Below are 27,587 nucleotides of genomic sequence, written 5' to 3'. Positions count from 1 at the left end.
CGTCTATATGCATTCTGCTTTTAATTGTGCGACAAGATGAGGCGCCATATTGAGCATTTCGGAGATTAAAGGCAGAGCGCAGGCTTTTCGTGTCCATCAAGCTTTTCATGGTTTCAGCTTCATCTATGCGCTTTTTAAATAACATTATCTCCAACTGATGATCCGTCAGAGTTGTGAAAGTTGCTGCTTTGACTTTGATGAGGTGTTTGTCACATCTTAAATGCTGTGTGAGTTACAGGAGGCAGTTTTTAACATTACTGCAAAGATTGAGTGACGTGATTAGAAGTGCACGGAGAATTGTGGGTCTAATTATCCATTTGTTCCCTGTGCGCGGTGTCGGTTCAATGGCTGGACTGGTGCGGTGGGGGGGAGAGAGAGAGGGATGCCGGGGATGGGACAGGCCCATATGTGTCAGGAGGAAAACTTTCAAGCTTTTCCATTTTTTTCTTCTTCTTTTTTGTCTTTTATTTCTCATGGATTTGAAATGTTTGCCACTTGCCTCTATACTCAGCCCAGTGGCTCCTCTTTAAGGTTCAGAGACGGTCTGGTTTACTGCAAACTATTCAATTCTGCTCATTTAAATAAGTGTTATTTCCCTTTTCATATGTTAGACAATAAGTGTTTGTTTTTTGTATAATTCAACCGAACCCTCAAAGAAATTCTACTTATTTACACACCAAATCCCTTATATGACCTGAAAAACCAGGCTTAAGGGGCTGAATATATAAAAAGAATTTTTCCACACAGAAAACAGGAACGCAGTTGTGGCGGAAACTGAATTATGGGTGAAGCATTTATGCACAGGTTGGATACGCGGCCAATGCTCTCATCCACCCTGTTATGATTCTCTTAAAGCGCGGACAGAATCAAATGACGGCGTAACGAAGTGATTGGAAACATTTTTCCAAAGCATTTAATCAGTTAATCAAATCCATGCTTGCTCCTCATAACCCCCTAGACCCCTCTTCTCTGCATTATATCCCTTCTTCAACCTTATTTTGTGTTAAATAATCTCATGGGTTTATCATTCCCTGTAGATTGAGTTAAACATTCTCCCGCTAGTTTGGACCGTGCGCTTTTACGCGCTCTTTCGCGCTTTACGCACAATCTGTGCCTGCAAGTACAGTCACGTGACAAGCAATCACCTTGGAGTTTTGTGCCGTAAATGCATGTGTGTGGTGTGTGTAGTTTAGGTGAAGTTGGACCCCCTAATTTACCCTCAGCCCTCTCGCCTCGACTCTTTTTCAGATCGGTAGTTGGTGCGTCTTGGCGTATCACGTCTAACACATAAGGCGACCTTTAATTAGAATATTGCAGCAGCAGTTTATTTTATTCCCCCGGAGGCTGACACCTAGCATCACCCACACCCCTCTTTTCTCTCTCCCACCCTCTCTCTCTCTCTTCCTATCATTCTCTCTCTCAGCCCTCTTCTCTAATAAGCATCCTCCTATCCTAGCCCGCGGTGCTGCATGAAAAGATGCAAACATACTTAATTAGAACGGTGGCAATAATTTCCAAGCTAAATATGCGACCAGACAGACATGGAAGAGATCTGATAACATTCAGAAAGGATATACCTTCTTTTCCCCTCTATAGGATCCAAGTGTAGTGTGTGGTTGTTGTTTTTTTCGCCCCTCCTTTACCTTTGTTCCCATGGCTTTTCTCTACACTTGCTTTCAGGAGGGAAGAAGCATGTCACGGCTGTCTCTGACCCGGTCCCCGGTCTCTCCCCTGGCCGCTCAGGGGATCCCTCTGCCGGCTCAGCTGACCAAGGCGAACGCCCCCGTGCACATCGACGTCGGAGGACACATGTACACCAGCAGCCTGGCGACCCTCACCAAGTACCCAGACTCCAGGTAAGAAAGGTGCATTTAATATAAACTTATTCTGGTTGAATGGATTTAATCACGGTTTGAACAAAACAAGAAATACAGAAAAATAAGCAAGTGATTATATTTTTATTATAACGTTTTAAATCACATTTAATTCAACCACCCTAAAGTATGGAAAACATTCAATCTTTTCAAACCAACTACATTGATTTCAATTTTTATTTAAATCTGGGATCAGGAATACAGTTATTTTATCAATATCCTTTAAAGAATAATAAATATGTTATTGAATTCTTCTGAAACTTTTAAAATTGGAATCAGATTGATATTAGAGGTGAACTTATCAGGCCTTTTCTGACTGATATTTGGGATATTTGAGGTGTTATTGCTTTTAGACTACAGCACATACATAAAAAAGGTTTGATTTTACAGGTTAAGAAATAAGAAAAATGGGGGTAAGAAAACACTTAAACTGTAAATCAAAATATTACATACTATAAAAATGTATCCAACTTTGAGGTGTTTGTTGATCAAATTAAAGACTGAAGATGATGGATCTTTTGCATTTGATGCATTCGGGGATGAGGCATAAAGAAAAATATACTTTTTTTAGTTTTGGATCTGCAGACTAACAATCAGAGACTGTCTATTCATCGACTCAAAACTGGTGAAACAATGCAGCGACATTTTAATTTAGACCAAATGTATTAAAATAATCAGGCAGAGCATGTCAAATATAAAGTTTTCATTATTTTAGGGCTGGTTTTATTATTGTTAATATTCAATCATTGGCTTGGCCTTCAGACAGTTTGGTGCAATTTTTAGTGATGTAGTCAACTTAACCATATTCATATTCCCTCTCCTGTCTTAACCTTTAGTTTCTTTGCAACACAGGGTGAAATTTAAGATTACTTTCTGCAAGGAAACTTTTCAGTTTATCCATCTTGAACTCCAACTTTGGTATTTTATCTTACTCATGGATTAAATGAAATAACACTGTGACATGGTTAGATAAATATGCGCTTCTCTCACAGGAGCCATTTTTAACTAAATTTTGACCCTGCCTTCAAATTTGACCATAATTACATGGATAATTAGAAAATTTGAAAATGCTGGACACTTTTCTTGAAGTTGATCCGATAGTCGCATTCTTAGTGAGTTTGGACACAGCTTTTTAGATTCTCTGCAGCTGATAAAGCAGATTAAAAGTCAAACATGTGCACTTTCAGCTGTGTTTTTTTACATTTTGCAGGAAATGTTTGTAATCATGAAATTGTGTCTGATTTTTAGCTTCTACAAACAGTGACATCACCACTTGTAACTAAAAGCAAACAAGAATAAGTCTGAAACCTCAAATGATTTGAAAAGACTTCGTCTTACATTTTGCATCTATGCACGGTGTCATTCATTTTATAGTGGAGCGTCTTCAGCTCTGCACCAGTTAAGTCCCAAGTGGGCCAAGGTAAACATGCACCAGAGCATCTGCAAAACTGGCTACAAGAAAAACCATCCATGTAATCCCTTGGTGATAAAATTAAGATATTCAGAAAGTCTCCTATCAGAAAACCCCTGAAAGCTTCTGTTTTTATCTTGTTGCAATATGACAAGAGTAAAAAAATATATATATGTATATCTATATATATATATATATATATATATATATATATATATATATATATATATATATATATATATATATATATATAAAAACCTTAGCCCAGACACTGGTTTAGTATCGTTTTTTTCCTCATCAAGATGATTTCCCGTGTACACTTTCAGCAGTACTTCAAGTTTATGCAGTGGATACTTTATCGCTTCTGCTTCTGTGCTTCTCCACTGGTGTAAATTTACACCATACAAAGAAGTTATTCAAGCCTTAACACACACACAAAGTTCAAATGCAGCACAGAACCACGTCAGAGCATCCAAACAGAGCTTTTACAGTGGGAGTAAAGATTAGATATCAGTGTAAGTTGGTTGGTGCTCTTTCCTCTTTCTCTCCTTTGCACACATGTTCCTTTGCCTCCTTCTTCTCACTCCCTTTATCTGTCTCTTTCTGTTTCTTTCTCACTCTGCATCACACACAAACACACACCCATATGCATACACTCACTGTTTCTTTCCCTCTCCCAGCCTCCTCAGCGTATAGTTGCCCCCAGGGCTCAACTTTCCACTGAAGCCAGAGGAAGGAGGGGCCCCTTTTGTGTGAATTAGGATAATGGCTGACAGCAGAAAGCAAAACAATTACACTGGCATGAGCATGTGTGCCGCGCTGAGCCGCGTTCGGTCGAGCGGGGCACCGCAGGAGGAGCAGGGAAAACGTGACAACCGAGGGCAAGCGGGGCTAAAAGACTTTTGAAGTCGCTGATTACTTTTAATAGATTGGGCCCTAAATAATGCAGAGTGCCAAGAGAAAGTTAGTCTAGTAACTAATGTGCGGAGATCCATCTTCTTCTGTGTGGGCCATATTAAGGGACAGGGGTCATGAAACATTGATGTGCACTCTGTAGCTCTCCAAGAGGACAGCCTCAGCAGTCACTTGAACAGAAGCTAAAGAAATTAGGGGAAATTTTACCAAGACGTGGAAACTGTTCTGGAAGGAACAATTGACTTTTTTCCCTGAAAAGTTTTTAGCGGCAAAAAAAAATTATACATAAAAAAAAAGCTTTTGCAGGAAAGTTGATCTGACTATTATTGCCATCTGTAGTGTAATGCTTAAATTGACACAAGTTCAAGTAGAAATCAAAGCATTTCCTTTGTTGTTGATGTTTTTTTTCTACTTAAAAAAATAGATCTTAAACCATTTGGGTGTTTCAATGCAAAATGTAATAAGTAGAAAAAAAACTGGTTCTTATCATTGTTGATCTTAATCATTTATGTTCTCTGGCATGAAACCATTTCTGCTGCCATGTCTCTGGCTGTTAGCCAGACAGCTGGAGACAGAGTAATGAAACCAAACGATGCCCATATATAAAGTTCCAGTCTTAGTTTCACGGTTCCTGGATTAGATTTTTTCAACCATAGTGGTGGACCAGAGTGGGATGTGTTGTGCGTATCTAAAACTAAACTAAAAAAAATAACTAAATCACTGTCATTAGAATGCAGCATACCTTAGTGTAGGAAATAATGTATGAATTTTCATCTGTGGCCTGAATCCACACAACAGTAATCAGAGGCGCCACATTTTTAGGAGGATAAGTCATTCAAGCCTATAATGATGTAATTATCAAGGTTATTATTGTCAAAAAAAAACTAACAAATACTAGAATTGAAAGTGTAATAAGAGTTTACAAACTTAATTGAAACAATCAAAATTTTAAGAAAGATTGTAATTAGTTTTTGCTTATGTCTTTATCATAATGTGAGGTCCAGCAGATGCAGGTACAGCAGTCAGATCATTTGTGTTACTGCAGATCTCTGGGATTTTATTTCTATTTAGCTTTTTTGTTTGTTTTTTCCCCAGTCATATTAAATAAAAGACAAAGGCGATAACTGAAACTAAAAAAACTTAATTAAAACTGAAAGTATTTTTGTAAAACAACAACTAAACTAACAAACAAATATTAAAAACAAAGTAAAAAAAAAAATGAAAATCTAAAGTCAGACTAAATAAAAATAAAAACAATAAATAAATAAAAAAACATATAAAAAGTATACTGTTCTCGCCTCAAATTATCTTAAAATGTACTTTTATTGAACAACAGCAACAGGAAGAGAACTTTTAACTTAGCTCTGGGAGTGCTCCATTGGCAGCTGTTGTTGCTGCAGTGCATGATGGGACAGCTGTCAATCTCAAGAGCGGACAAGACTGCTCTGATGCATCGTCACTATCCGATCCGTCCAGGAAGCCCGCTACGTCCTGCGCGTCCAGATATACATCCTGGTCACCCTCGATTTTATTTTGTTAAAAAGACCTAAATGACGTTTTTCATCCCCCAAAATAGTACTAAAATATAATGTGTTAAAGCTTAATAATGTATTTCCTGGTAAAACAAATGCCTTAAAATAATTTCTGTTTATCAATCTTCTCTGCCTGATCTGCACCGGAAATGGGATCTAAAATGGGATTAAGATATAAATCTAGTCTTTTTTGCATTTTATATTTTCCTTTCGTGTTAACATTATGGTATATAGTGCGTAATCTAAGTAAAGAAACAGCTAAAATGCAGATAAACATGGTTTAATTATATTTTGTCGGACTACTCTGAGCATGTCTGATGATGACGTCAGACAAGCAGTTTAACGCAGAAAATGTAAAAAGCATCAAAATTGTCTCATAAAACATGTTTTAAAGATGTGTATTAGCATTCTTTAGAGAGTTAAGGATACAAATAAATAATTATAGTACCATAATTACATTATTTATGGACACCCGGGTGTATATCTGTTCGCACATGCGCAGGACGGATCGTGCTTCCTGGGACGGATTGGGTAGTGACATGCATACTGGGTAAATAGGGAGGGGCGAGAACATCATCCGGGGACTTTGTCCGTTCTCGGTCTGCAGTTCTTGTGAACTGGAACATTACTAGGCCGGAGGCTGATGATGTTTCACGAGTACAGAAGCACAAGTACACATATTTAGAAATGACGAATTTGTGGCACACCTTATTTCAGGTTTTGTTCTTCCACTTGTATCAGATCTAATTCCTCACTTTTGCCCTCTACTGGAGGATCCCAGTACTACAGCTGGCAAAAGACAGTTTGGTTTAAAAGTCTAAAGAAAACGAAGCCAATATTAATAACTATTTATTATTGAAAATACATTTACATACTAAACAAAGTTTCAAGAAATTGATAGTTTTCAATCAAATATTTAATGTTTTTGATAAACTAATGTTGTATCCAAGTTACACAGGTGTATTAGTGTATTTAATGCATCAGTAAACAGGTAGCTTTATTCTGTATTTCTTGGGTTGTTTTTACATCTAATGTTTTTATAAACTCAAATATCCTGTAAAAAAACATTTTTTGATTAGACTTTGACATTTATATCTTCTTTAAATAGTCAGGATACATAAATTATCCAAGTAATGTAATGCTGTTCAGGAAAAGAGTTTGTCTAAAGTATGGGGAAAACCTTTTTTTTTGTTTTTAAATTCTATCAGGTTTTTGATATAATCAGGTAACTTTATAAAGTTCTGCTCTAAGTGCTGTTTTTACCTGCTTTTTGCAGCAATGGTGTTGATCAGAGATCAGCTGCTTGCGATTATGAAATGAATATGAGGACCTTTGGACACCTGCTTGTAGAGATACTGAGATGATGATTGCAATAGTTAAATGCTTCATGGAATAGACATTTGCATTGAGGTGATAATGTGGCTCTAAACTGTGCTGTGGCTCTGGTGTGGATAACCAAAGAGAGTTTTTAAAGAACCAGTTAAAAGCTGCACCAGTCCTGGTTAAACGCATTATTAATTTTGGTAGAAAATTCTTAACCGTTGAAATGTTTACAGTATTTCATGTTTGATTCAAAGAATAAAAATAGAAATCAGAAGATTTTAACCAAAGTAGTATTTTTTCCTTATGAGTGCTGGTCATAGTTGCTTTTTTAAGGGCAACACGTTAAGAATGAGACTGAAACTATAACTGACTTTTCCAATGTTCAGGTTCAAGCTCAGTTCTTAAAGCTGAACTCCGTAGTTCCTCTGTTTAAGGGACAGAGCGTCAAAATCCTTCTGCAGACTAAGTGGAACACTCGAAGAAATAGCTTTGAAGGCCAGAGAACAGAAACTTTGACTTGTACTTCAAATACTCATTTATCTCCGTACTTAGTTAATATTTTTACATTTTTCTATTAGCAGTGACAATTTTAACATGTAGTTTTAAGTTTTTCTATATATACTGATTAATAAGTCCTTAATTATTCATATTTTTTAATTAAATAATTTAGCCATAACGGTGTCTCAGTTTAAAACATATTTTAATGTCTAACTATCTATTTTTGATTGATGCGTTTTTAATTCTCGTAAAAATAATAATTATATCAGATGTATTAGTAGTTTGTTTCAAGGATGTTTTAGATAATTATATCTTGGCTGGAGTATGCTTTGGTTGGCATATTGGTGATACACAGAATCTAAATAATCATAGAAGGTTTATTTTCTATTTGTGTACATTATGTAAAAAATTACATTTTAATTCCTAACTTACTTTGGAAATGTCTTACATGGTTTTAATGTTGTTATAATGTAGAATAATTATTTTTGGATGATGTTTCTGATTCTGAAAGTGTGATGTTTCAACCAATGCCTGAATTAAGGGATAGTAGGAGGTTTGGGAAATCCTTCTTCTGCCTTAAAAAGTAAAATACATACATTTTTTTTAGGGATGCACAATATAATCGGCCCCCTATCGGTATCGGCCTTAAAACTGAATATCGGACATTGGCCACCCCACCGATATTTAACCCGATATTTGATCAGCTTCTGAGTTTCTAAAGTCTAAAAAAAAAATAATGCTACTACTTTTTCTTCTTCCTCAAAAACGTCTTTTTTACAGACTTAAAAACTTCTACAGACGAGGGAAAAAATATTGATACATTAAAATATCCCAATATCTTCATATGCTGATATATTGCCATTTAAAAACACCATATCAATCTCTTTTACTAATGAAATATTGCTATATGTCATCGTTATGCTACGAAATCCCCCGAAAATTCCTGAAATTTTGCCATATTTTTATATGTTGATATATTGACGCGGTATCGATCTATTTTACTAACAAAATCTCACAAGAATTTGCAAAATATCACGAGAGTTTGTAACAGAACGATGAAATTTCACGAGATTTTATAAGTAAAATAGATCGATACCGCGTTTTTAAAAATCTATTTGATATCAGCATATGAAAATATATTTGAGTATATTATTTTTCAAAGTGTCAGAAATGGATAACAAAACTGCTATTTTCAATGACTACTTACTTTTGTCCAGCTTTAACATCGGTATCGATATCGGTTATCGGCTACATGAGTTCTAAAAAATCGGCATATCGGATATCGGCCAAAATCCCAATATCGTGCATCCCTAATTTTTTTAGTTAGATTCCAAACTCTCCTTGTTCTTATCTATCAGTTGAGACTTAATGACTCAGAACCAGGAACTACCTCCTACTGTGTAAATTGCCGTTTTGAATCTCATATCAAAGAGACTCGGCTTCTGGAGACCCCAGAATATATTTGTTTTTCTTTTTTAGCAAGTTATCTCCACTAGGTGAGCAATGTTGGTGTCATTTTTTTAATACACTATGAGTGAAACCTGTGGTTATTAATACACTGTCAAAGGACACCCTCAGACACTGAGCTGCTGTGATGATTATCTGGACTCTGTTTAAAGCTCTTTTGTGAGATCTGAGCTTTCCTTCGCTCGGAAATCTCCAACACTTCCTCCTTTTCCTTAAAGCTTTGTTTTTATTAAAGTTTTATATTTCTCTCACTTCATTACTTCTGCTTCCCTCTTCTTTGTTCTGTTTATCTCCTCATGGATGCTGCTTTTCTCTCCTGACCAAATCCTTCCCGTTCATCAGTTTGCTCTTCTTTTGTTGTTTATCATATCTCTTCATTTCTCCACAGAACCACTCCCTCACCCTTTTCTTACCACCTACCTGTTAATAACACCCCCATCACACACCCTTTTTTTTTTACCTCCCCCCCAACCCAATTCAGGGATTTAACAAAAAGGGAGGAAAAAAACGAGGAAACCAATAGACAAGAGGGTATGGGAGTGGTGGAAAGGGAAAGAAAAAGAAAAACAGGCAGCATTTTAATTGCTTTTTGTAAAAAAAGGAAAAAAGTGGAGATGAAAAACAGAGTTAGCCTGGAGGGGTATGGTGAAATTCTAGCTGGAAGAATTGCAAGACCATATGAGAAAGGAACACCTCGGGCCAAACAGGGAGATGAGTATTGGTTTTTTATAAAGCATTTTGCATCGATTTCCAGAGAGAAAGCGAGCGAGGGAGAGGATGGAGACAGGGAGCGAGAAAAAAGGAGGGAAAGGAAGAAAGAGAGAAGAAAACAGACTGAAAGAGAGAAAGAATGGAAAGACGGGAGGGAGAAGCATCTTTTCTCTTACTTAACAGTTGAGTTAAAGAAAACAAGCGGCTACTTTGACTAGATAGCTCAGGCTAAAAACATCCACCGCTGGACTTCCATTGGTTCCCTGACTAATTTTTAGCCCAGATGCACTTATTAGCCGTTTATGGCAATTTGGACCAATCCTGACTTTTTTCCTCGAAAATCTGAAGCACATAACAGAGAAAACATGTCCGACAGGTTCTTGTTTGATCAAACAGAATTTACGCATCCAAGTATTTGTCCCAGACTATAACCCCGTATTTACTAAACCTAAAAAAGCCCAATGGATTTTAATTGCTGCCACTGCAGACCAGCATTTTTAAAGCTTTAAATTATGAAATGATTAGAGATCAGAGTCAATCAAAAGAAAAAATAACCAACTAATTTGTTGATTTGTCCAGCTCCAGTGCTTTGGTAGTGGAGTATGAAGCATGGAAGCTCCAAAGACTAAACGGCTTTTAGCATTTCTTTTGTCACCACAGGTTTGTCTGCCAATCTTGAAGCTGCTAATATGTTTAAAAATGTATTACTTTAGACATGATAGCATTGCCTGCCAAGATCTTTCTCTTTGTGAGGTGAGGTGCTGCAACTGTGAGGTGAATTGGTCAAAGTTGTGACGTGATGCAGATCCTCTATGTTGTTTATTTAAGCCAAGCAGACGTTGAATCCTAACAGTTAAATTAGGATCTCCTGCAACTGGAAATGAACAAACAGATAAAGCTGAGGTCCTCAGAGGAGAATATTAGAGTAGAGAGTGTGGAACCCACAGGAAGCGGAAGAATATCCGTCTAAAGGCATCTCAAGGTGTGGCGCCAGAACTGTGAGATGAAAATGTAAAGATAATAGCAGTTTCTACTCTTAGCTTTGATGAGCCCCTGTAGCCAGAATCAAATAAGCCCCTAATCACACATAGCAGTGAGACCAAGATGCTCCTCAGCAACAAGTGTCTTAGCAGTAAAACTAAAGTTGCTATGCTTAAATCTTAAAATGCTTTCTGTGTATTAAAGCACATGCACACTTCTTTGCAAACAAAGAAGGTGCAAAATGATTTGTGTGTGCATACCTTTATAAATATGCAGATAGTATTCTAACAACCAAACGACACAAACTTATAGGTGTAGAATATGCTTATCTAAACCCCTACCATGCTCCATTACTGGTGCAGGTTTTTGGGTTTCAATTTAGTACAATTGAAAGACAAACCTTTCTGCTATTGGCAAAAGCAAAGCATTGCTATAATAAGCAGACAGTTATATTTTTCCTATATTTAGCACCTGATTTTTATATGAGTTTATTTTTAACCTTTAAGGTTCCTTATTTTAGTATTTTCTTAAACATTTGGTTCATTATTACCTCCATCTTCATGGCTTAGAACCTCATCTTTTTTACAGCCCCTCTTAAAGTGCCTGTAGTGCCTTTTTGGGCATTGCCCGGCCCTACTGCGGGGTGGGTCTGGGGTGGCTCCTTGGGCCTGGGATCCCTGGGGCGCATTGCCCTTGGGCGGGGTCCCCGGTGGGGGTTCGGGGGTTCGGGTTCTGTGGGGAGTGCTGCTTGGGTTCTGGGCCGGTGTACGCCTGGCTGTCTGTCCCTGCTGCCACGGCCTCTGGTGTGCCGGGGTGCCTCGGGGCCTGCTGGGCTGGGGGGGGGCATGGACATTAACACCTATGGCAAGTGCTTACACCCTCACGGGTTTGCACTCTGTAAGTGGGGGAAGGGGAGGGAGGGGGAGTAGGTATGATCTCGGCCTGGATGTCTTCTGTCGCTTGTGTGGTGAGTAGCTTGATTGTTATTGTAGGGGAGGGATTACATCTCCGGAGGGGGGGTGGGGGGTGGTGATAGAGGGAAGAAGATCTTTGAAGGGCTTTGGGTCTGGCTCCCTGTCTTGGTCCTGGTCCGTGCTGCCCCCCCCTTTAATTTTATTTATTTATCTACTTATTTATTTTTTTTTATTATTATTATTTTTTTGGATGGACAGGACGGGGGGGGGTGGTGGAGTCGGCTCCGTGCCCGGCTGGCTGGTGGGTCCTGCTGCCGGTCCCGTGCCCCCGGGCTATGGTGGTGAAACTGGTGGGGCCCCCTTCTCTGGGGGGGCTCTCGGGGAACGGGGGTGCCTATTGGAGTCAGCGGGGGAGCTGGCTCCCTGGGAGTGCAGCAGGCACCCCAGTCCTTTGCTCCCCATCCCCGAAATCCTCCCTCTGCCTGCTCCATCACTCGGCCACACATGTAGGTTTTTGGGGAGGGGGTTGTTACTGGAGGGCCACACCTTCTGATGACGTCCCCCACCCCAATTTTATTTTGCATTTTAGACACTTCCATCTACATCATTTTCACAACACACATCTATGTAGGGCATTTTCGGGGGGTGGGGGTCAGGGCCACCGGGGGGGGGCTTATTTTATGGGCCTCACCACGGTCGGCCTCCTCCATCCCCTCTCGCATCTAGACATTGAGGGTTGAGGGTTGTCGAAGGGGGAGGGTGTGCTGGCACCGTCTATCTCCTGGAGGGGGGGTGGAGTGTGCCGGAGACCCCCTCTTGGTACTCCCAGTTTTAATTGCATCTGAGAGCAACACGCAACAACACCACATTCGAGCGGGCGCAGTGAGGATCGGGGTCTTCTCACACCCCTGTTCTCCGGCTGCCGCCTGGAGTCTGGGGCCTGGAGGAAGAGCGGGCCACCTGGTCCGTGGTTTTGGCTGGGGCTGGCTGCGGGGCCTAGGTGGCCTGCTGGTGGCGGGGCTGTCACCTCTGCTCTCCCCAAAGAAGGTTGGATGGAGGGGCATGAAGTGCCTGGTTGAAGGTTTTTTTCTTTTTTTTTGTTCTTTTCGGGGGGGGGGGGGGGGGGGGTTCTGGTTGGGTGGCCGGCGCGGGATGGGTGGGCCCCGGTCCCGGGGGGGGCTCTTGCGGGGGGTGGTCCGGTCCGTGTGCGGGGTGGGGGGCCGGGCTTAAAGCAGGAAAGAGATGGGTTGGTGTGGCGGTGTCGCCGCTCCCCTCCCCTCACATCCGGATTTTAGGTTCACTTATGGGGTCATCCGATAGTCCCGGGACCGACCACCGGTGTCACCGGGTTTTTGGTCCTGGTATTATTGGATGTGAGTGTTATGTGTGAATGTGTGCCTGCGTTATTTTCTTTATTTATTATTATTATTTTATTCAATTTTTTTTTTTTTTTTTTTTTTTTTTTTTTTTCCTGTGGTACGAGTGGGGGCACTAGGGAGGGAAGGCATGATTGAGATGGTGTGTGTTTTTTTTTTTTTTTTTTTTTTTTTTTTTTTTTTTCTTTCCCAGGTTGGGGTCTCAACCGCACCCTCTCCCAAATACATCTCAAGTCTCCGCTAAGTGCGGAGCCCATTCCCCCCGTCCTGCTCTCCCTCCGCTGGCTGGCGTCGGGGCTCACCGGTGCACTGGTGGAGCTGGGGGTGGATGCCCGGGGGACTGCTGGCTCATTCCTGGCGGCCTCTCCACTGGCCCCGGCCGGCCGGGGCTTTGCTGGGGCTCCTGTCTGGGGGTGGGGTGCCCTTGGGGCCTCGGATCCCTGGGGCCTGGGACTGGATCCGCTTCGGTGGTGCCTTCGCTACGATGCCGGTTCCTGGGCGGTGTTTCTTTCCTATGCCGGTTCTGTGGTATCGGTTCGGGGAGGGGGGGAGCTGCGCGGCATGGTGGGGTGCGGGTCTTGGGTCCTGTTTTGGGCTCCGGTTTTTCCGCTCGCACTTCTCCTCTTGCCTATTTATTTTAATTGTAATTATTAATTAATTTATTTATTTACCTATTTATTTGTTTTTTTTTTTTTTTTTTCTCTCTTCCTCGGTGGGGGGGAGCGGTTGCGGGCGGGTCGGTGTCTGGTGTCCGCTGTCGCATTGTGGGGGCCCCTTTTTTTTCCTTTTTTTTTTTTTTTCTCTTTTTTTCTTTGGGGGGTTTGGCATGTCTGTTTTCTCGGGGGGCAGGCGGGCCTGCTGGGTGGGGGTCCTGCTGGCGGCGCGCCGCTGGTGTGTGGGGGTCCGGGCGGCTCCGGCGGGGGGTAGTGTTGGGGGGCCGGTCTGGGCGGGCTGGCTGCGCTGGCTGGGTATTCGGGTGGGTTTTCCCTCCTGGAGGCATGGCGGGGCTGCTCTGTTCCCACTGATCGCGGCGGGTGGGGCTGCGGGGCGGGTGTGGGCCTGGGGTGGCTATGACCGGCGCGTGGTGGGGGGCCGGGGCGGCGGAGCTGCTCTGGCCGCGTGTCGGGGCCTGGTGCGGGCTGCGGGGGGGGGTGGCGGACGTGGCTGGGCTGCTTTGGCATCGTCCGGTGGGGGGGCGGCGCGGTTCGCTCCGCTCTGGCTTTGTGCTGCCCCTCGGGCTGCTGGGGGGGGGTGGTTGCGCCGGCTGCGGTCTGCTCCTCTTGCGGTTTTGCGCCGGGCGGCTTTTCTGCTCTCGGGCTGATTCTGTGCGCGGTGTGTTTCGTTGCGCGCTGTTGGCATCGGTCTTGGTGGGGTGGGGCTGCGCTTTTGGCCGGGGGGGCGTTTTGGGGGGGGTCCCGCGGCGCTCGTGGCCGGTTCGCGGCGGATGCGCATGGGCCCCGGCCGGGGGCGGGGCCGTCTTAGTGTTTTCCTGGGTGGTGCGGTCGCGGTGGGTGTTGCGGCCGGTCGCCGGGGCTTGGTGCGGGGGGGCGGGGCGTGTTTCGGTGCTCTGTGGGGCTGGGGCGTTTCGGTCGGCGCCGTGGGGGGGCTGGTGTTCGGCGCCCGGCCCTACTTCGGGGTGGCCGGCTGCCGGCGGGGCCCGCGGACTCGTCCCCGCGGCTCCCCGGGGCGCCGGCATGGCGGTGGCTGGGGGGCTTCCTCGTGGCTGTCTCTCCTCCTGCCTTGGTGGGGTCTGATTTCCGGGGCTGGCCCCGCCTTGGTGCCTTCGCTTCTGGGGTCCCCTTGGGCGCCTGGGGCTTTGGGTCTCCCGGCGCTGGACTCAGTGCTCTGGGGGGTGTGCCTCTCCGGCTCTCCACAACCACTATTGAGCATTTTTTTCTATGGTTAAAACTTTACATGCACAAGTTCACCCTCACAAACAACTACAGGTGCTAGGCTTCAGGTACTTAGAGATTCACTTCCAAACAGAAACCCCACATTCATATCTTCAGGTAACACAGAGTACATGTCAGACTTAATAATATTACTTTAGTGATAGTTTCAAGGTGTTTGCTTTATTGTATATCTCGTACCATGTTTTTTGGTTGTGCTGTTCTTTTTTCTTTTTTTTTCTTTTTTTTCTCCATCTCATTACAGGTGTTGAAGCAGACTGAAAATGTTTTGTCATTGTCTCCTTCCTATCTCCTCTTTCTTTCATCTTTTGTCCTGTTTTTTTCTTTTTCTTTTTCCTTCTTCTTCTTCTGTTTTTCTGCTCTACTTACATTGCAGTGTCCATATGAACTGTAAAACTCCCTGCATAATTATAATAAAGCAATTTATATACATGAAACAAGTGGAGCGGTATGGCAATTGCGATACCGCTACACTTGTGAAAGTAAAATCTGTTGGGCTCCTTTTGGCATCAAGACAATTATTCTTATTGCCACCTTGCCAGACAGGACACTGTAAAAAAAAAAAATAAAAAAGAAAAAAAAAAAAAAAAAAAAAGTGCCTGTAGAACAAGCAATTAGCTGCCAAGCACAAGGCGGAACTGGACCATTTTCTTTGTACATCACCTACAACAGAACCCCTTATTGCAAACTTTAAAAAAATTGTTTTGCCAACACATATTAGCACTCCTTATTAGGAATATTTAAAGATTTTGTCCAACAACCTTTTTTTTTTTTATTACCGGTAATTCCGATTTTGGGTTTTCTTTTTTCTTTTTTTTTCTTCTGTTTTCTAAATACAGTCACATGAATAAATTATTCAGCTTTGCCATTAAAGGAAGCATCTGCTGTCTGTGGGGACTTTTATTTGGTGTGCATTTCTGTCATTTACAGCTCTTAACATTTATATTCACAGCATATATTGATTTAAAAAGATTTCTTATTTATGTATTTATTCAGTTGGGTTCTCAGATGACGTTTATGTTTTGGGATCCATCTCTTCCAAAATTGCAAGTCAAGCAGCTTCCCATACAGTAGAGTGCTGCTTCTAAACTCCATTAAATTCATAGGAAAGTTAAACAGTAACAGTGGAATATCGTTTTTCTACATGCTTCCCTCATTTTAACACATGGCCCTTCCCCGTTTTCTACCCCTGATTCATTTGCACCCCTCTGACAGATGAAATAATAGAGCTGTAATGCTACATTCATACTATTAATTTCTGTAAGTACAACCAGCAGTCGCGTACGTGTGTGTGTGTGTGTGTGTGTTGTTGTAATCTCTCTGCAGAAGGGACACTTCAAACAAGTCTGGAATGGGGGAACTGCGCCTTAAGCCCCTTGTTTCAACCTGTGATGCTAATGCATTTCAAGCTTAGTGCTAATAAAATTGAAAAATAAATGGAGGGTAATTGTTTCATGCATTTGAAGGGAGCTGGCTCATTCCATTATGTGGTTGTGTTTGTGTGTGTGGCTGTCTACGTTTGTGCGCTTATGTGTGTGGGTCTGTTTCAATTTTCAGGATCAGTCGCCTGTTCAATGGTACCGAGCCCATCGTGTTGGACAGCTTGAAGCAGCACTACTTCATAGATCGGGACGGCGAGATCTTCCGCTACATCCTGAGTTTTCTGAGGACCAGCAAACTGCTCCTTCCAGAGGACTTTAAGGTATTTATCCACTCTGTGTTTCTGTCTGTTTCTCTGTCCTGGGAAATCTAGAGTAGTTGAAGGCCTTTGGGATTAAAGAAAAATGCATAATTTTTCATTTTCAGAATCATTTTTACAATTATTTTTGTAAAGATTATGGGTTAAAAAGAAACAGTTGGGGTTTTTCAATCAACAATCAATTCTCTGCAAGATTGTTTTGACCACTTTAACAACATAAACTTCTGTTTTATCTGATAACACTAAGTAGTTTATTTATATGCAATCATTAAGTGGACGGAACGTAAAGTTTTGGAAGTCTATCAATCATTAGAAGTCTGTGGCTCAACACTTCATTAAAAACCCAGCTGGGGATATTTAGTCAAGATGTTGGCTAAATAGTCTAATCTCAATCAGGTTGGAAAAAAGTTCCCAAAAACAGTCACTCCAAGATCTTATTATCTAAATTGGATTTAGAAGAGTTCTTTGACTAGGCCGCTCTAACACATGAATATACTTTGCTTTAAATAGATGCATTGTAGCTCTTTTTTAGGAAATTTTTTTGTTTTCTTGCTGGAAGGTGAAACCGCTGAGGTGAGGAGGATTTCTCCCTCCATCACGTTTATATAAACTCTTAGCAGTGTTAGTTTTCTGCGACCTAATGTTTTTCTTGTCAGGCAGAATGTTTAACTTGGTTTTCAGCCGACTGGAGCACCTTCCTGCACAGGTTTCTTCCTAGAAACCTGGACTTTTTAAGGCTTACCTTCAACAATGACCACTTCTTCCTTACTTTTTCCCTAAAAGCCAGATTTCTGTCGTACACACCGAAACTGTTATCCTATAGCTGTATAACAAACTTCTGAGGCCTTAATAGAACAGCTAGATTTACACTGAGTGAAAATCATGTATAACACGTAGGATTTTATTTAGGTTATCATAGTAAAGCAGGGTGAAAACTTGTGAACCACGTCTAGGTTTTTTTTTCGTGTTTACTCTATCATATAAAAATCAAATGAAAACCTCAAAGGTTTTGCTGCATGATAAATCACATCCTATCTAGTTGTGCAACATTTTATGTTTTTTGCGTGTTTTCTATCTGTAATTATTTCATGTCTAAGTAGATTTTTTTCAATGTTTTGTAATTTAAATTATTACATCTCACCCAACATTTGTGTACGCTTCATATTTTTATCATCATATATGGATTGATTATATCTCTACCAGTAGATGCATCCTTCTTTTTTTTATTTTTGGATTTTGTAGGTTGACTCTTCTTTTCACTTCTTTACCTAAAGCTACATGACCTTCCCCACAAGCTAACAAGTCGAGGCCCAGCCCCTCAGAGCCAGGGGCAAGCCCCCGGGGCCCCACGTATGGCAGAAACAAGAGTGAAACCTAAGACGATGGAACAGGACATGAAAGCGCTGCACATTTTGGCAGACGACTTGCTTGACTCATAGCCGATTACTTTTCCCCCTTTTGCATTCCCTCTGCCCCCTGCTGCACCATTTCATTCTGTGAAGTCCCGACAGTCCAATCAGGCACCTCCGTTACCCAGAATGCGTTAGGCTTCATTGTTTCGACTCATTACGACCCACTCGCATAAGCCGCTGTTGATCTGCATACCTTTCAATTTGTGTGAAGGCAGAAGAAAAAAATGCAAACAGTGCGAGGCGGAATTGAGCATGTCCTTATCTGAACACAATCAGGCTCGCCGTCGCCTCAGGCCTGGGTCTGTTTCTGCTGCTGGCAGCCGAGGCGCAGTGTGTTTTGCTAAATCAATGTGAAAGTCGGAGCAGAATAGGAAAATAGTTTTCTCTTTTTTTTTCCAGCCTGTGTCAGTGGAACAAAATATTCCCTATTAATATCCTCTCCTCTGCTCATTATTCAGTACAATTAATCAGGAGAGTGTAAGCAATGCTCAGTCATATGGAGGGCATGTTTTTAAAGCGGAGTGAGTTAATTCCGTTTGTGTCAGATTATTCCTTTAAATCGGCTTCTCCTTATGTATTGACTCAAGCTTGTGTTTTTATTCTTGTGACTGATCTCCAATATACTAGAATTGGTTGTATTTTTCTTTCCCAGTGGCTTGTTTAATCAACAACTTGTGAGCCTCTATTTGTGTGGTTTTAGTCTTTTTTTTTGTTTTGGATTTAAGACACACAGAAGATCTTTATTAGTCTGACTCCCTGCTGGTGACATCCTCTATCATTTTCTCTTCTTCTTGTCTTTATCCATCAGTCCATGCCCCGTGTCCGTCCCTGAAATGTTGCCTTGCCGTCGGGCTATCAGGTCGGATCATTATTTTGAAGCTCAAACGGGCTGTCTGGACACAGGATTGGGGGATGAATAGTCTGGTAGAGCTAGCAGCGGTAACAGCAGCTTCAGCAACCTGGACAGAGCTGTTGGCCTTGTCTCCCTCTCATCCTCACCTCAGCGCTTAGGATTACTCTGTTGTTTTCTGCACTGCTCAGGATGACTAAAGTGCCTCGCAGACAGACCCCTGTTAAAAACATATCCATCCATTGCTTCAGACCTGTGAAGGATGAGAAGCAACACTTTGATACAGAGAGCTGCCTGAAGGGGAGCGTCTTGCTATGAATTTTGTCAGCTGCAGCAAGAAGGCCAGCAGAGAGAAAAGAAGAAAAAAGAGGAGGAGGGGGAGAAAACGGAGCCACCATCCTTCGTTCATGATCTAAAAATCCTAAATATTAGAAGTTGAGTTTAAGATGTGTTGCGTCAACTCTGAGAACAGATGGAGCTGCTTTCGGGTGTCGTTCCCACGTCTCAGATGGAGCCACAGTTTAGATTAAGGGGTAAAGAGTCACATATTTTTTTTTTTAGGGATTGGTGGGGGGGTTCCTGAATATCTTTTTTTTATGCATCTTCTGTTTCTGTGTCCAGCTGGAGAAAACGAAACATCACCATGCAGAGGTTGGAACACCAGTTGTTAGTATATTTAAATGAGCAATAATGAAAATCATAATTTTTTATATTACAATACTGATGAGTTTGACTTCCGTCTAACCAATGCACAATGCTGCCCCTCAATTTATTTAATAAAAATGACAAAAAAATTTTTTTGCAGAAGTCTCAATTTAAGGAAAGCAGATATATTTAATAACTGTTCAAAGAAAACATTAATAATGGACAAAAAATAGCGGGAGCTGAATGCTCTGCCTCACGTGTTCTTAAGGTGTGGCTGCTGAATGCATTATAGAATTGGCAAATGCAAAAAAAGTAAAAATTATTATGGATTAAGTTATTATTGACCCAACCGTTATATTGGTCTACTTCAGTTCTCATGTTTTACAAGGTAAACGTATAGAAGCATGGATGGCCTACATATTAGGTATAGCGTCCTCTGATACACCTGAATAAATTTCATTTAACCAAAAAACAGTTGAAGAGATAAATTGACCGGCTGATATTTTTGTCCAATATCTGTGTTTTGTTTTTTCTTGTATCGGTACTGCCCTGTACATGATAATTCATAAGTGCATTTAGCAGCCATGCCTTGAAATCACTTAAAGCACATTCTTTGCTGCTTCTTCCGTTTGATACCCATTGTAAATGTTTAACATTTTTTTTTTTATTGTTTAATTTTTATCATGTAAATGGGGGAAGGAAAACTTAAGATCATCTGCAAGTATCAGCCCAAAAAAATATTGTCAGCACATGTCAGGGAACAATTAGACTGATGTCAAAATATTCATTATCTATATAGGGCTTTAAAAAACCTGTATTGGTCGATATTTGTGAAGAAGTTGTGTTACCGGTAAATATTCTCCACATGTGCTTGATATCAGAGGGAAAATCTAGATAAACTATGAAGGATTTAGTGGTTTACATTAAAACCTAATTGATTAAGTGTTTAGACTAAAAGGAGCCAGGTTAGGGATAGGAGAAGTGGAGAAGTAAAACAAGCTTTTAGGTTATCAAAATGACATCCCAAGCTTTTAACATCTCATTTGGGACTCATTTGGATAGAGGAATGCAATGTTGCAAACCTACAGAGTTTTGCCTGTTCAAAACTGAAAAAAAAAGCCAGAAGGTCTGTGGTAACTCTACATAAATCCACAGGTCAGGTGAGGTAATCTAATATTAGTCTTACATCTCAGTAATCTACCCTTTATGAAAAAAAAAGAAAACAATTAAAAGTAAGGGAAAAGAAATCTGTTTTGCATTTGTCACAAACCATGTTGGTTTTGCGGCAAACAAAACCAAACTCGTGATGATAAACCATCACCCTGGTAAGATCTCTTCTATAATGTCAGCTGGATGTGACAGATGACTGATCTTGTTCAATTTTCCAAAAGAAAAGGTAAAAAGTCAGAGGGCTCAGCTTCTAGATGCGAAAATCACCGTACTTATGTTCTCTGGATCTGTTTATCCCTGCAAATTTGCATCGTCACTGTATGTCACGTTTTCCAAGTTTTATTCGGATGCAGATTTATGCGGCATCGTTTTGTTTTGGCTCATAAAGCTAAACAGGCACCGGTTCCAGCCAACATCTCAACAACATCCGTGTTGCAAAGGGAAAATATCTCTGCATGTCAGGGGATGACAGTTCTCAAACAATAAATGGATTAAGCTGTCATTCTTTCTCCTTGTGAGACACTAATCAGAACAGAATGGATTAATTACTGATTGTTTAGCCAAAAGATTTGCAGGGTTTAGGTGTAATCTAATTAGATTGTGTTTTAATAGGAGCTTAACATTGCGCCACAAGCTTTATTAACAGAACCCCAATATGCCTTCCAATACCCCTAAATGTCTCCCACCCCCACCTAAAATGAGGAATCCATTAAAATGCCTTCTTTGCTGAGAACTGTCCTCATGTTCATTTGCACATTTCTTCCTCCTCCCAATTTTTTTCTATAGTAGTGGTGAATGATGGTACCATCTGGTCTTGTGGGAAATTAGAGGCAAGCACACCGGGGGAAAATGGCCCCAAGCTAGCCCTGCCCAGGAGTGAGAGGCAAGCAATCTGCTGCAGACTGTGCACACAGGAATGCACCATCACACTTATGCTAGAGCACCACTGATGGCCTTTCTGGAGTCAGCTCACCAAAACATGCTAAAGGCCAGCAGGGCTCTGCCAAGAGCTGCTGAGGAGGCAAGCTGCAGCGCCACAACCCTTTGCTTACCGGGAGCGCGGCTCTGCTGGTCGCAGGCCATCCCCAATCTTATTTTATTGTTCTTCTCTGCTGAGGATGTAGGATGCTGTCACACTATTAAGGTTATCTTCTCACTTTGACTTCAGTTCCTCCCTTGGCATGCGAGAAGTTCTCTCATCATCCAAACAGCTGCCATAAAAAGCATTCACACCATTGAGATCAGTATATTTGACATTTAATGAGACAGATCCACAAAAAATGAACTCTTTTGGCAATTTATTGACTTGGTCAGCATCAAGAAGAGCAAATAAAAACACAGCAAACAGATCAGCGACTGTGCAAACCTACCAAGAAACGGGTTTCCACATACTGTATGCCAATGTGGCGGATCAGGAGACAATTAATCAGAGAAGCAGCTATCAGAAGAGTAGCGGAGCTGCAGTGCTCAAATGTTTTGGTAGACTTTGGATTTTAGAGAAGAGTCGGAAGAAAAAATTTATATTTAAAAGAAAGCCGGTTTAAAATGAGCTTTAAAAAGGAAACAGGAAGGAGAGATTTTGTTCAGAAGAGACAATTATGTAGATTTCTTGGTTACAATTGAAGCCCCATTAGTGATAATTTACAAACCACCTCAGACCGGTGGTGGAGGCATAATGTTGTGGGACTACTTTGTGCAGCTGGTAGATGGAGCTAAATACAGGAAAATACTCTAAAAAAAGATTTTCCACAACTTCTGAAAATCCAAAGTAGGGTTGTCAAACAAAAAACACTGTATCCTAATACAAGAGTAATTAGCTATGCATACTAAATACATACTATCCATACTAAAGACGGGTGCTGTTTACGTACTTTAGCTGTACTTTTACATTTCTAGATTATTTGCTTATTAAAAGAACAAACAGCCTTAAAACATTGTTGAATTGAGTAATATTGGGTTACTTATTTAGCAGTTATGTAGACTCTTATTAAACTAGCATATGTGACTCTGTTGAGGAAGCATGTTCCAGGTTTTGTTAATGTTAACATAATATTGTAAATGTTATGTATTTTTTGTGTTTCTTTTTTAGATCAAATATTAAGCATAAACTATTTTCCAGAGTATCAATATCAGGTTTGATATTTTGGTGTTGGATTAATTTAAAAACAGTTTCAATCAAGCATACTTTCGTTTGTGGAATAAAGGGCAAAGTCTCATCCCTTCATGTCCTAAACACACTTTTTATCCCCTCAGTTGAAATGTTTAATGTTACATTGTGTTGCATATGTGCTGGATTTTGTCTTCGGCGGAGAGCTGTAACATAGTGAAAGATAATCATGATTTCGTCACACATATAGCCAGGAGGACTGTAACTGACTAATCTCCGTGTTTACTCTGTCTGTGCAGGATTTCCACCTGCTGTATGAGGAGGCCCGGTATTACCAGCTGACGCCCATGATCAAGGAGCTGGAGCGCTGGAAACAGGAGCGAGAACAGCGGCGAATGGCACAGCCCTGCGACTGCCTGGTTGTCCGGGTCACACCTGACCTGGGTGAGAGGATCGCCCTGAGCGGAGAGAAGATCCTCATAGAGGAGATCTTCCCTGAGACTGGGGACGTTATGTGTAACTCTGTCAACGCTGGCTGGAACCAGGATCCAACGCATGTCATCCGCTTTCCCCTCAACGGCTACTGCAGGCTCAACTCTGTCCAGGTGAACCATTGATGCACTTTGATTTAAAATAAATATATTTCCATACATAATAGATTTTTAACTAAAGTTAAAAGTCTTGCATTTATCCAATTTCTGCAAAAAGAAATGTTGAAATCTTCCAGAACGCCCACCCGGTTTGCATAAGGCTCTCATTAATACAGGAGAACATTTTATAACAGTTTGAAGGAGGAAAGATGTGCTTAGATCAGCTTTGGGCATACATAGTCATCATCCGAGTGAAGGTTCAGCTTTAATGTGGAATATGACTATTTGAAAAGAGGAATAGAGACATAATTTCGCCCTAAACTGCAACGAAGGAAAATGATTTTAGGACAAATAAGAGCAAAAATCTGAGCTATCAGTAGTCAGTGGATACGCAGCTTCCTATTGTTGTTTAGAGGGTTTTTTTCTCAGTGTTTTGTCTTTGATGTTTCTCTTTATACCATAGTGACTCTGGCTGCTTTGCAGTGACAATCATAAACATGTTTTTGATTTCTGCATGTTGTGCAGCTGACTCCTTTAAATCAGATGCATGACTGGCTGATCTATAAAACTCCTAACAAGATAAAGATGAAAAAGATGACAGATAGGGAAAGCATTTTATTTTAAAATGATTCAAATAGCTTATTAGAAGCTCATTAGTCCTAACATGCAGTAAGTTCATATTGTATGTTCCCTTAAGTTTCATTGAGGCAAAGTTGGTACCGTTTATTATTCTGTGTTTAAAATACGTACTGCCACCAGATCCACGTCTCATTTTATGCCACAAAAGTTAGCAACTCTGTTTTTCTGCAACAAACCTGAGCTAGTTAGTCTTAAAGATGCTAATTCAAGCTTTAATCCATGGTAATTTAGGTCTGTGCTCCTCTGGGTCACTTCCACTGATGTAAACATGTATCAGCAAACAGGAATACAATATTATTTCTTCAAATCTTTTCATTGGTTGCATTTTGGAGGCCATTATCTTAATCAGGTGTTAGCAAGTGATTCATCAGTGAATATCTACAGTAGGGTTGTCAAAAGTATCGATACTCAAAAAAGTATCGATACTGAAACGTTGTATCCAGATACAATATTCATTTTCAAAAGTATCGCTACCACCAGTGACACTTAAACAGTCATTCATCTAAAGTGCAGAATAGTGGAAAATGCACTTTCTGAACACTCTGTAATTGAATAATTCTACGCACTTTTTAGTTTCAGACTTTTTTGTAAGAGGTGCAGCTGCTGAGAATTATTTTTGTTTCTTAACCGGTTTGGCTAGCGTCATTGTTATGTGTGCAAAGCATACAGTAGCCAAGGAAGGAAAAATTAATTTTAATTATGTAAGTTTTTTATCAAGCTTGCTTAATACTGTGCACAGCATACAACCTCAAAATATTGTTCTCATGGTTTATTGTATTTATTTATTGTATTTTAATTATTAATCAAAATATTGTTGTTGAAATTTGGAGTTTTTATCCTTGTGGTATCGAAAATGGTATCGAGTATCAAATATTTTCCTTAATATCGGTATCGAGTTGAAAAGTTTAGTATCGTGACAACCCTAATCTACAGGCATGCAAAGTGTGTCTCTATGATAATCGAAGTTATAAAATCGAATAAGTCCTTTAAACTTGTTAATTCACAGACTAATTTATGGGTGATGGTATGATATACTGTAGCATCTTTCCCAGATTCCATAGTGTGGTTCGGAAACACTAATTAAGGGATTGCAAGATATTTTTCCCATCATAAAATATATGAGTTTTACCATAAAAAAAATGTACCCTGAAATATTTATATATTACATTTTAGATGGTAAATTTTTACTCATTGATTCAAATAATACAGTAAATATTACCTTTAAATTAAGAATTTCACAATTAAATTATTGAATATCCCATTAGATATTTCAGAATACAATTAAAATGTAATTTGTAAGAACAAATGTGTTTAAAAATGAATATAGTCTCTTCAGTCTATATTTAATATACAGAGGGAAATAATTTTATGTATATTCAGTGGGTGGCCAATCAGTGGCTGTTATATTTGGGGTCAGGGGCTGAACATTTTGAGAATGGATGGATTGTCAAAAAAAATAAAATATTCTTTTTCATTCTGTATCAGATGCTTATTAAATCATGCATCGAAATTGGAGTCAATGAAAAGTATTAATGTTGCTTCCCAAACAGAAAAACAGCAAAAAAGGAAAGCTGCATATTCAATACGTCATGCAGAATTAAGACTTGCTGTTTGATTTTTGATTTCTTTGGTTTTTTCTTTTCACTGATGTGTGCCTTTCTTAGAAGTAAGAAATATTTATGTTACATATGAATGCGTCTGTTTAGTCACAATCCTTATATATTTGTCCCTAAATAGGCAGCTAGCAGTCTTTAGCAGTATTTTTTGGAAAAAGCTTGTTCTGTTGTTGAGATACTCTGAAAACTACTTTTACACTTGCATAAAGCACTGAGATCTGAGTCTCACACCACGGGTTCAATATAACACACTTCAGAGCCTCCAGCCACAAACAGACTAAAACACAGAGGAGCCTTCACCCCTCCAGCACCCAGAGAGACCCTCTCCCAGGCAATTTGACACCTCGCCACCTCCCCATCAGCATACACCCCTGTTGGTGTGAGAGACCACCTCCAGGGAGGTGAGCACAGCTTGTGGGACAAAGCATGTGTAGACTGCAGTCATGTTTTCCAGCAAGAAAAAAAAAATGAAGAAGAGGAATGGAAAGGGGGGGAAATGATATGCATAATTTACGCTTTACTCCTTTTTAAGACACAGCTCCTTTTTTAAAAAGACTCCAATATAACACCGCTTAGGGCGATTGAAATACACGTATTGCATTTTTTAATACCATACTTACAATTTCTCAAACAGCCTAAACCAGTTTATACTTCCTTTATAGACTTATAAATGACTTACAATATAATTAATTGGCCGCATCAACTAACACAACATTCTCCCACTCTGTTTACCAGTGAGACAGGATGTGAGCTCATCTGACTAACGCAATATGAGAGGAGACTTTAATGTTTCGGTTTTCTCACCTGCTCCTGTGAAGGAGAACAAAGATGATCCTTTAGAAACAGGCCGCTAATGGTAAGAGGAGCTGCAGGGTTCAGGTTTTACTGGGAGAAAACACTCAATGTCTACAAATGTTTTAGTAAAAACCTATTTTGGGATAATGCTGTTTAATAGTGTTAGTATCGTGTCATAAGCATACAGAAGTAGGCATAGACCTTTGCAGTGTTCACGATATTTTAAGTGATAGATTCACACAAATTCAAGCAAAATTGTTAAGAAGGAAAAGGATGCATGGCTGTCAACATTTTACGAGTATTACCCTGAAAAGTGTGGCCTGCATTTGTATCTGATACATGTGTAGAAGCTTTCTACTTCATAAATAACCAACCTCTGTTAAGATTACAATAATTCGAAATGTAGAAGTTCTGTGATGGCTTCAGAGAGAGCAAAAGTGAACAACCAGCATCATTAAGACCAAAGAACATGGGAGAAAATCGTGGGTAGGATTAAAATATCATAGTAACATCTCTTGAAGCATTGGGTCATGGCTGCTCTCCTTAACTGAAAAAGTTTGGACGAATAAAACGTCAATAAAAAGAGGAACGTCTCAAAACCCGGAATTATATTTATGCCTAATATCAGTTCATTAGTTCATTAGTCCCCAGCTGATGGGGCGACAGGGGCGTCGAATGTAGGAGTTTGCCCTGAAATTGAAGAGTTGACTGTTCAAATCCAGTCCTGGCTTTCAGTGTCGTTGTGTCCAAGACATTGTGTCTCCTGAGTTTCAAAAATATATAATATACCTATATAAGTACAGGCCATGTACCATTAGGCGTAGATTTAAAATTACTTCAGTTTCTTTATATAGCTGCAATTCACAACACATCGTCTTACATCACTTTACAAAGACAATACTGTCAGAATGGTTATGAAAACCAGTTGATTGTTTCCTGTCATTTATTTGGAAGACATGCTCCTCCTGGATGAGCCTGAGGAGACGACCTTTGCGTTAATTTTGTCATGGACTCTTCTGCTGCCCCTCACACCAAGCAAGCTTGTAGTGACAGTGGAGAGGAAAACTCCCTTTTAACAGGGAGAAACCTCCAACAGAACCGGGCTCAGTGTTAGCGGACATCTGCCAAGGCCGATGAGATTTTCTATTGTTC

General features: G+C 40.6%; 1 protein-coding gene across 2 annotated transcripts in view; it reads left to right on the top strand.

The window, feature by feature from the left end:
* Positions 1–27,587, top strand: part of LOC119781950 (BTB/POZ domain-containing protein kctd15) — a 41,378-nt gene that overhangs the window by 1,333 nt on the left and 12,458 nt on the right. For both annotated transcript variants that reach the window (XM_038282607.1, XM_038282606.1), the window contains exons 2-4: positions 1,681–1,856; positions 16,470–16,614; positions 23,095–23,400. In XM_038282607.1, coding sequence (XP_038138535.1) covers positions 1,681–1,856; positions 16,470–16,614; positions 23,095–23,400 — 627 coding nt within the window. The remainder of the gene's footprint in view (positions 1–1,680; positions 1,857–16,469; positions 16,615–23,094; positions 23,401–27,587) is intronic.

Source organism: Cyprinodon tularosa, unplaced genomic scaffold (assembly GCF_016077235.1).
Source record: "Cyprinodon tularosa strain WSP-4 unplaced genomic scaffold, ASM1607723v1 ctg186, whole genome shotgun sequence".
Lineage (NCBI taxonomy): Eukaryota > Metazoa > Chordata > Actinopteri > Cyprinodontiformes > Cyprinodontidae > Cyprinodon > Cyprinodon tularosa.
This window is presented reverse-complemented; position numbering and strand designations above follow the sequence as displayed.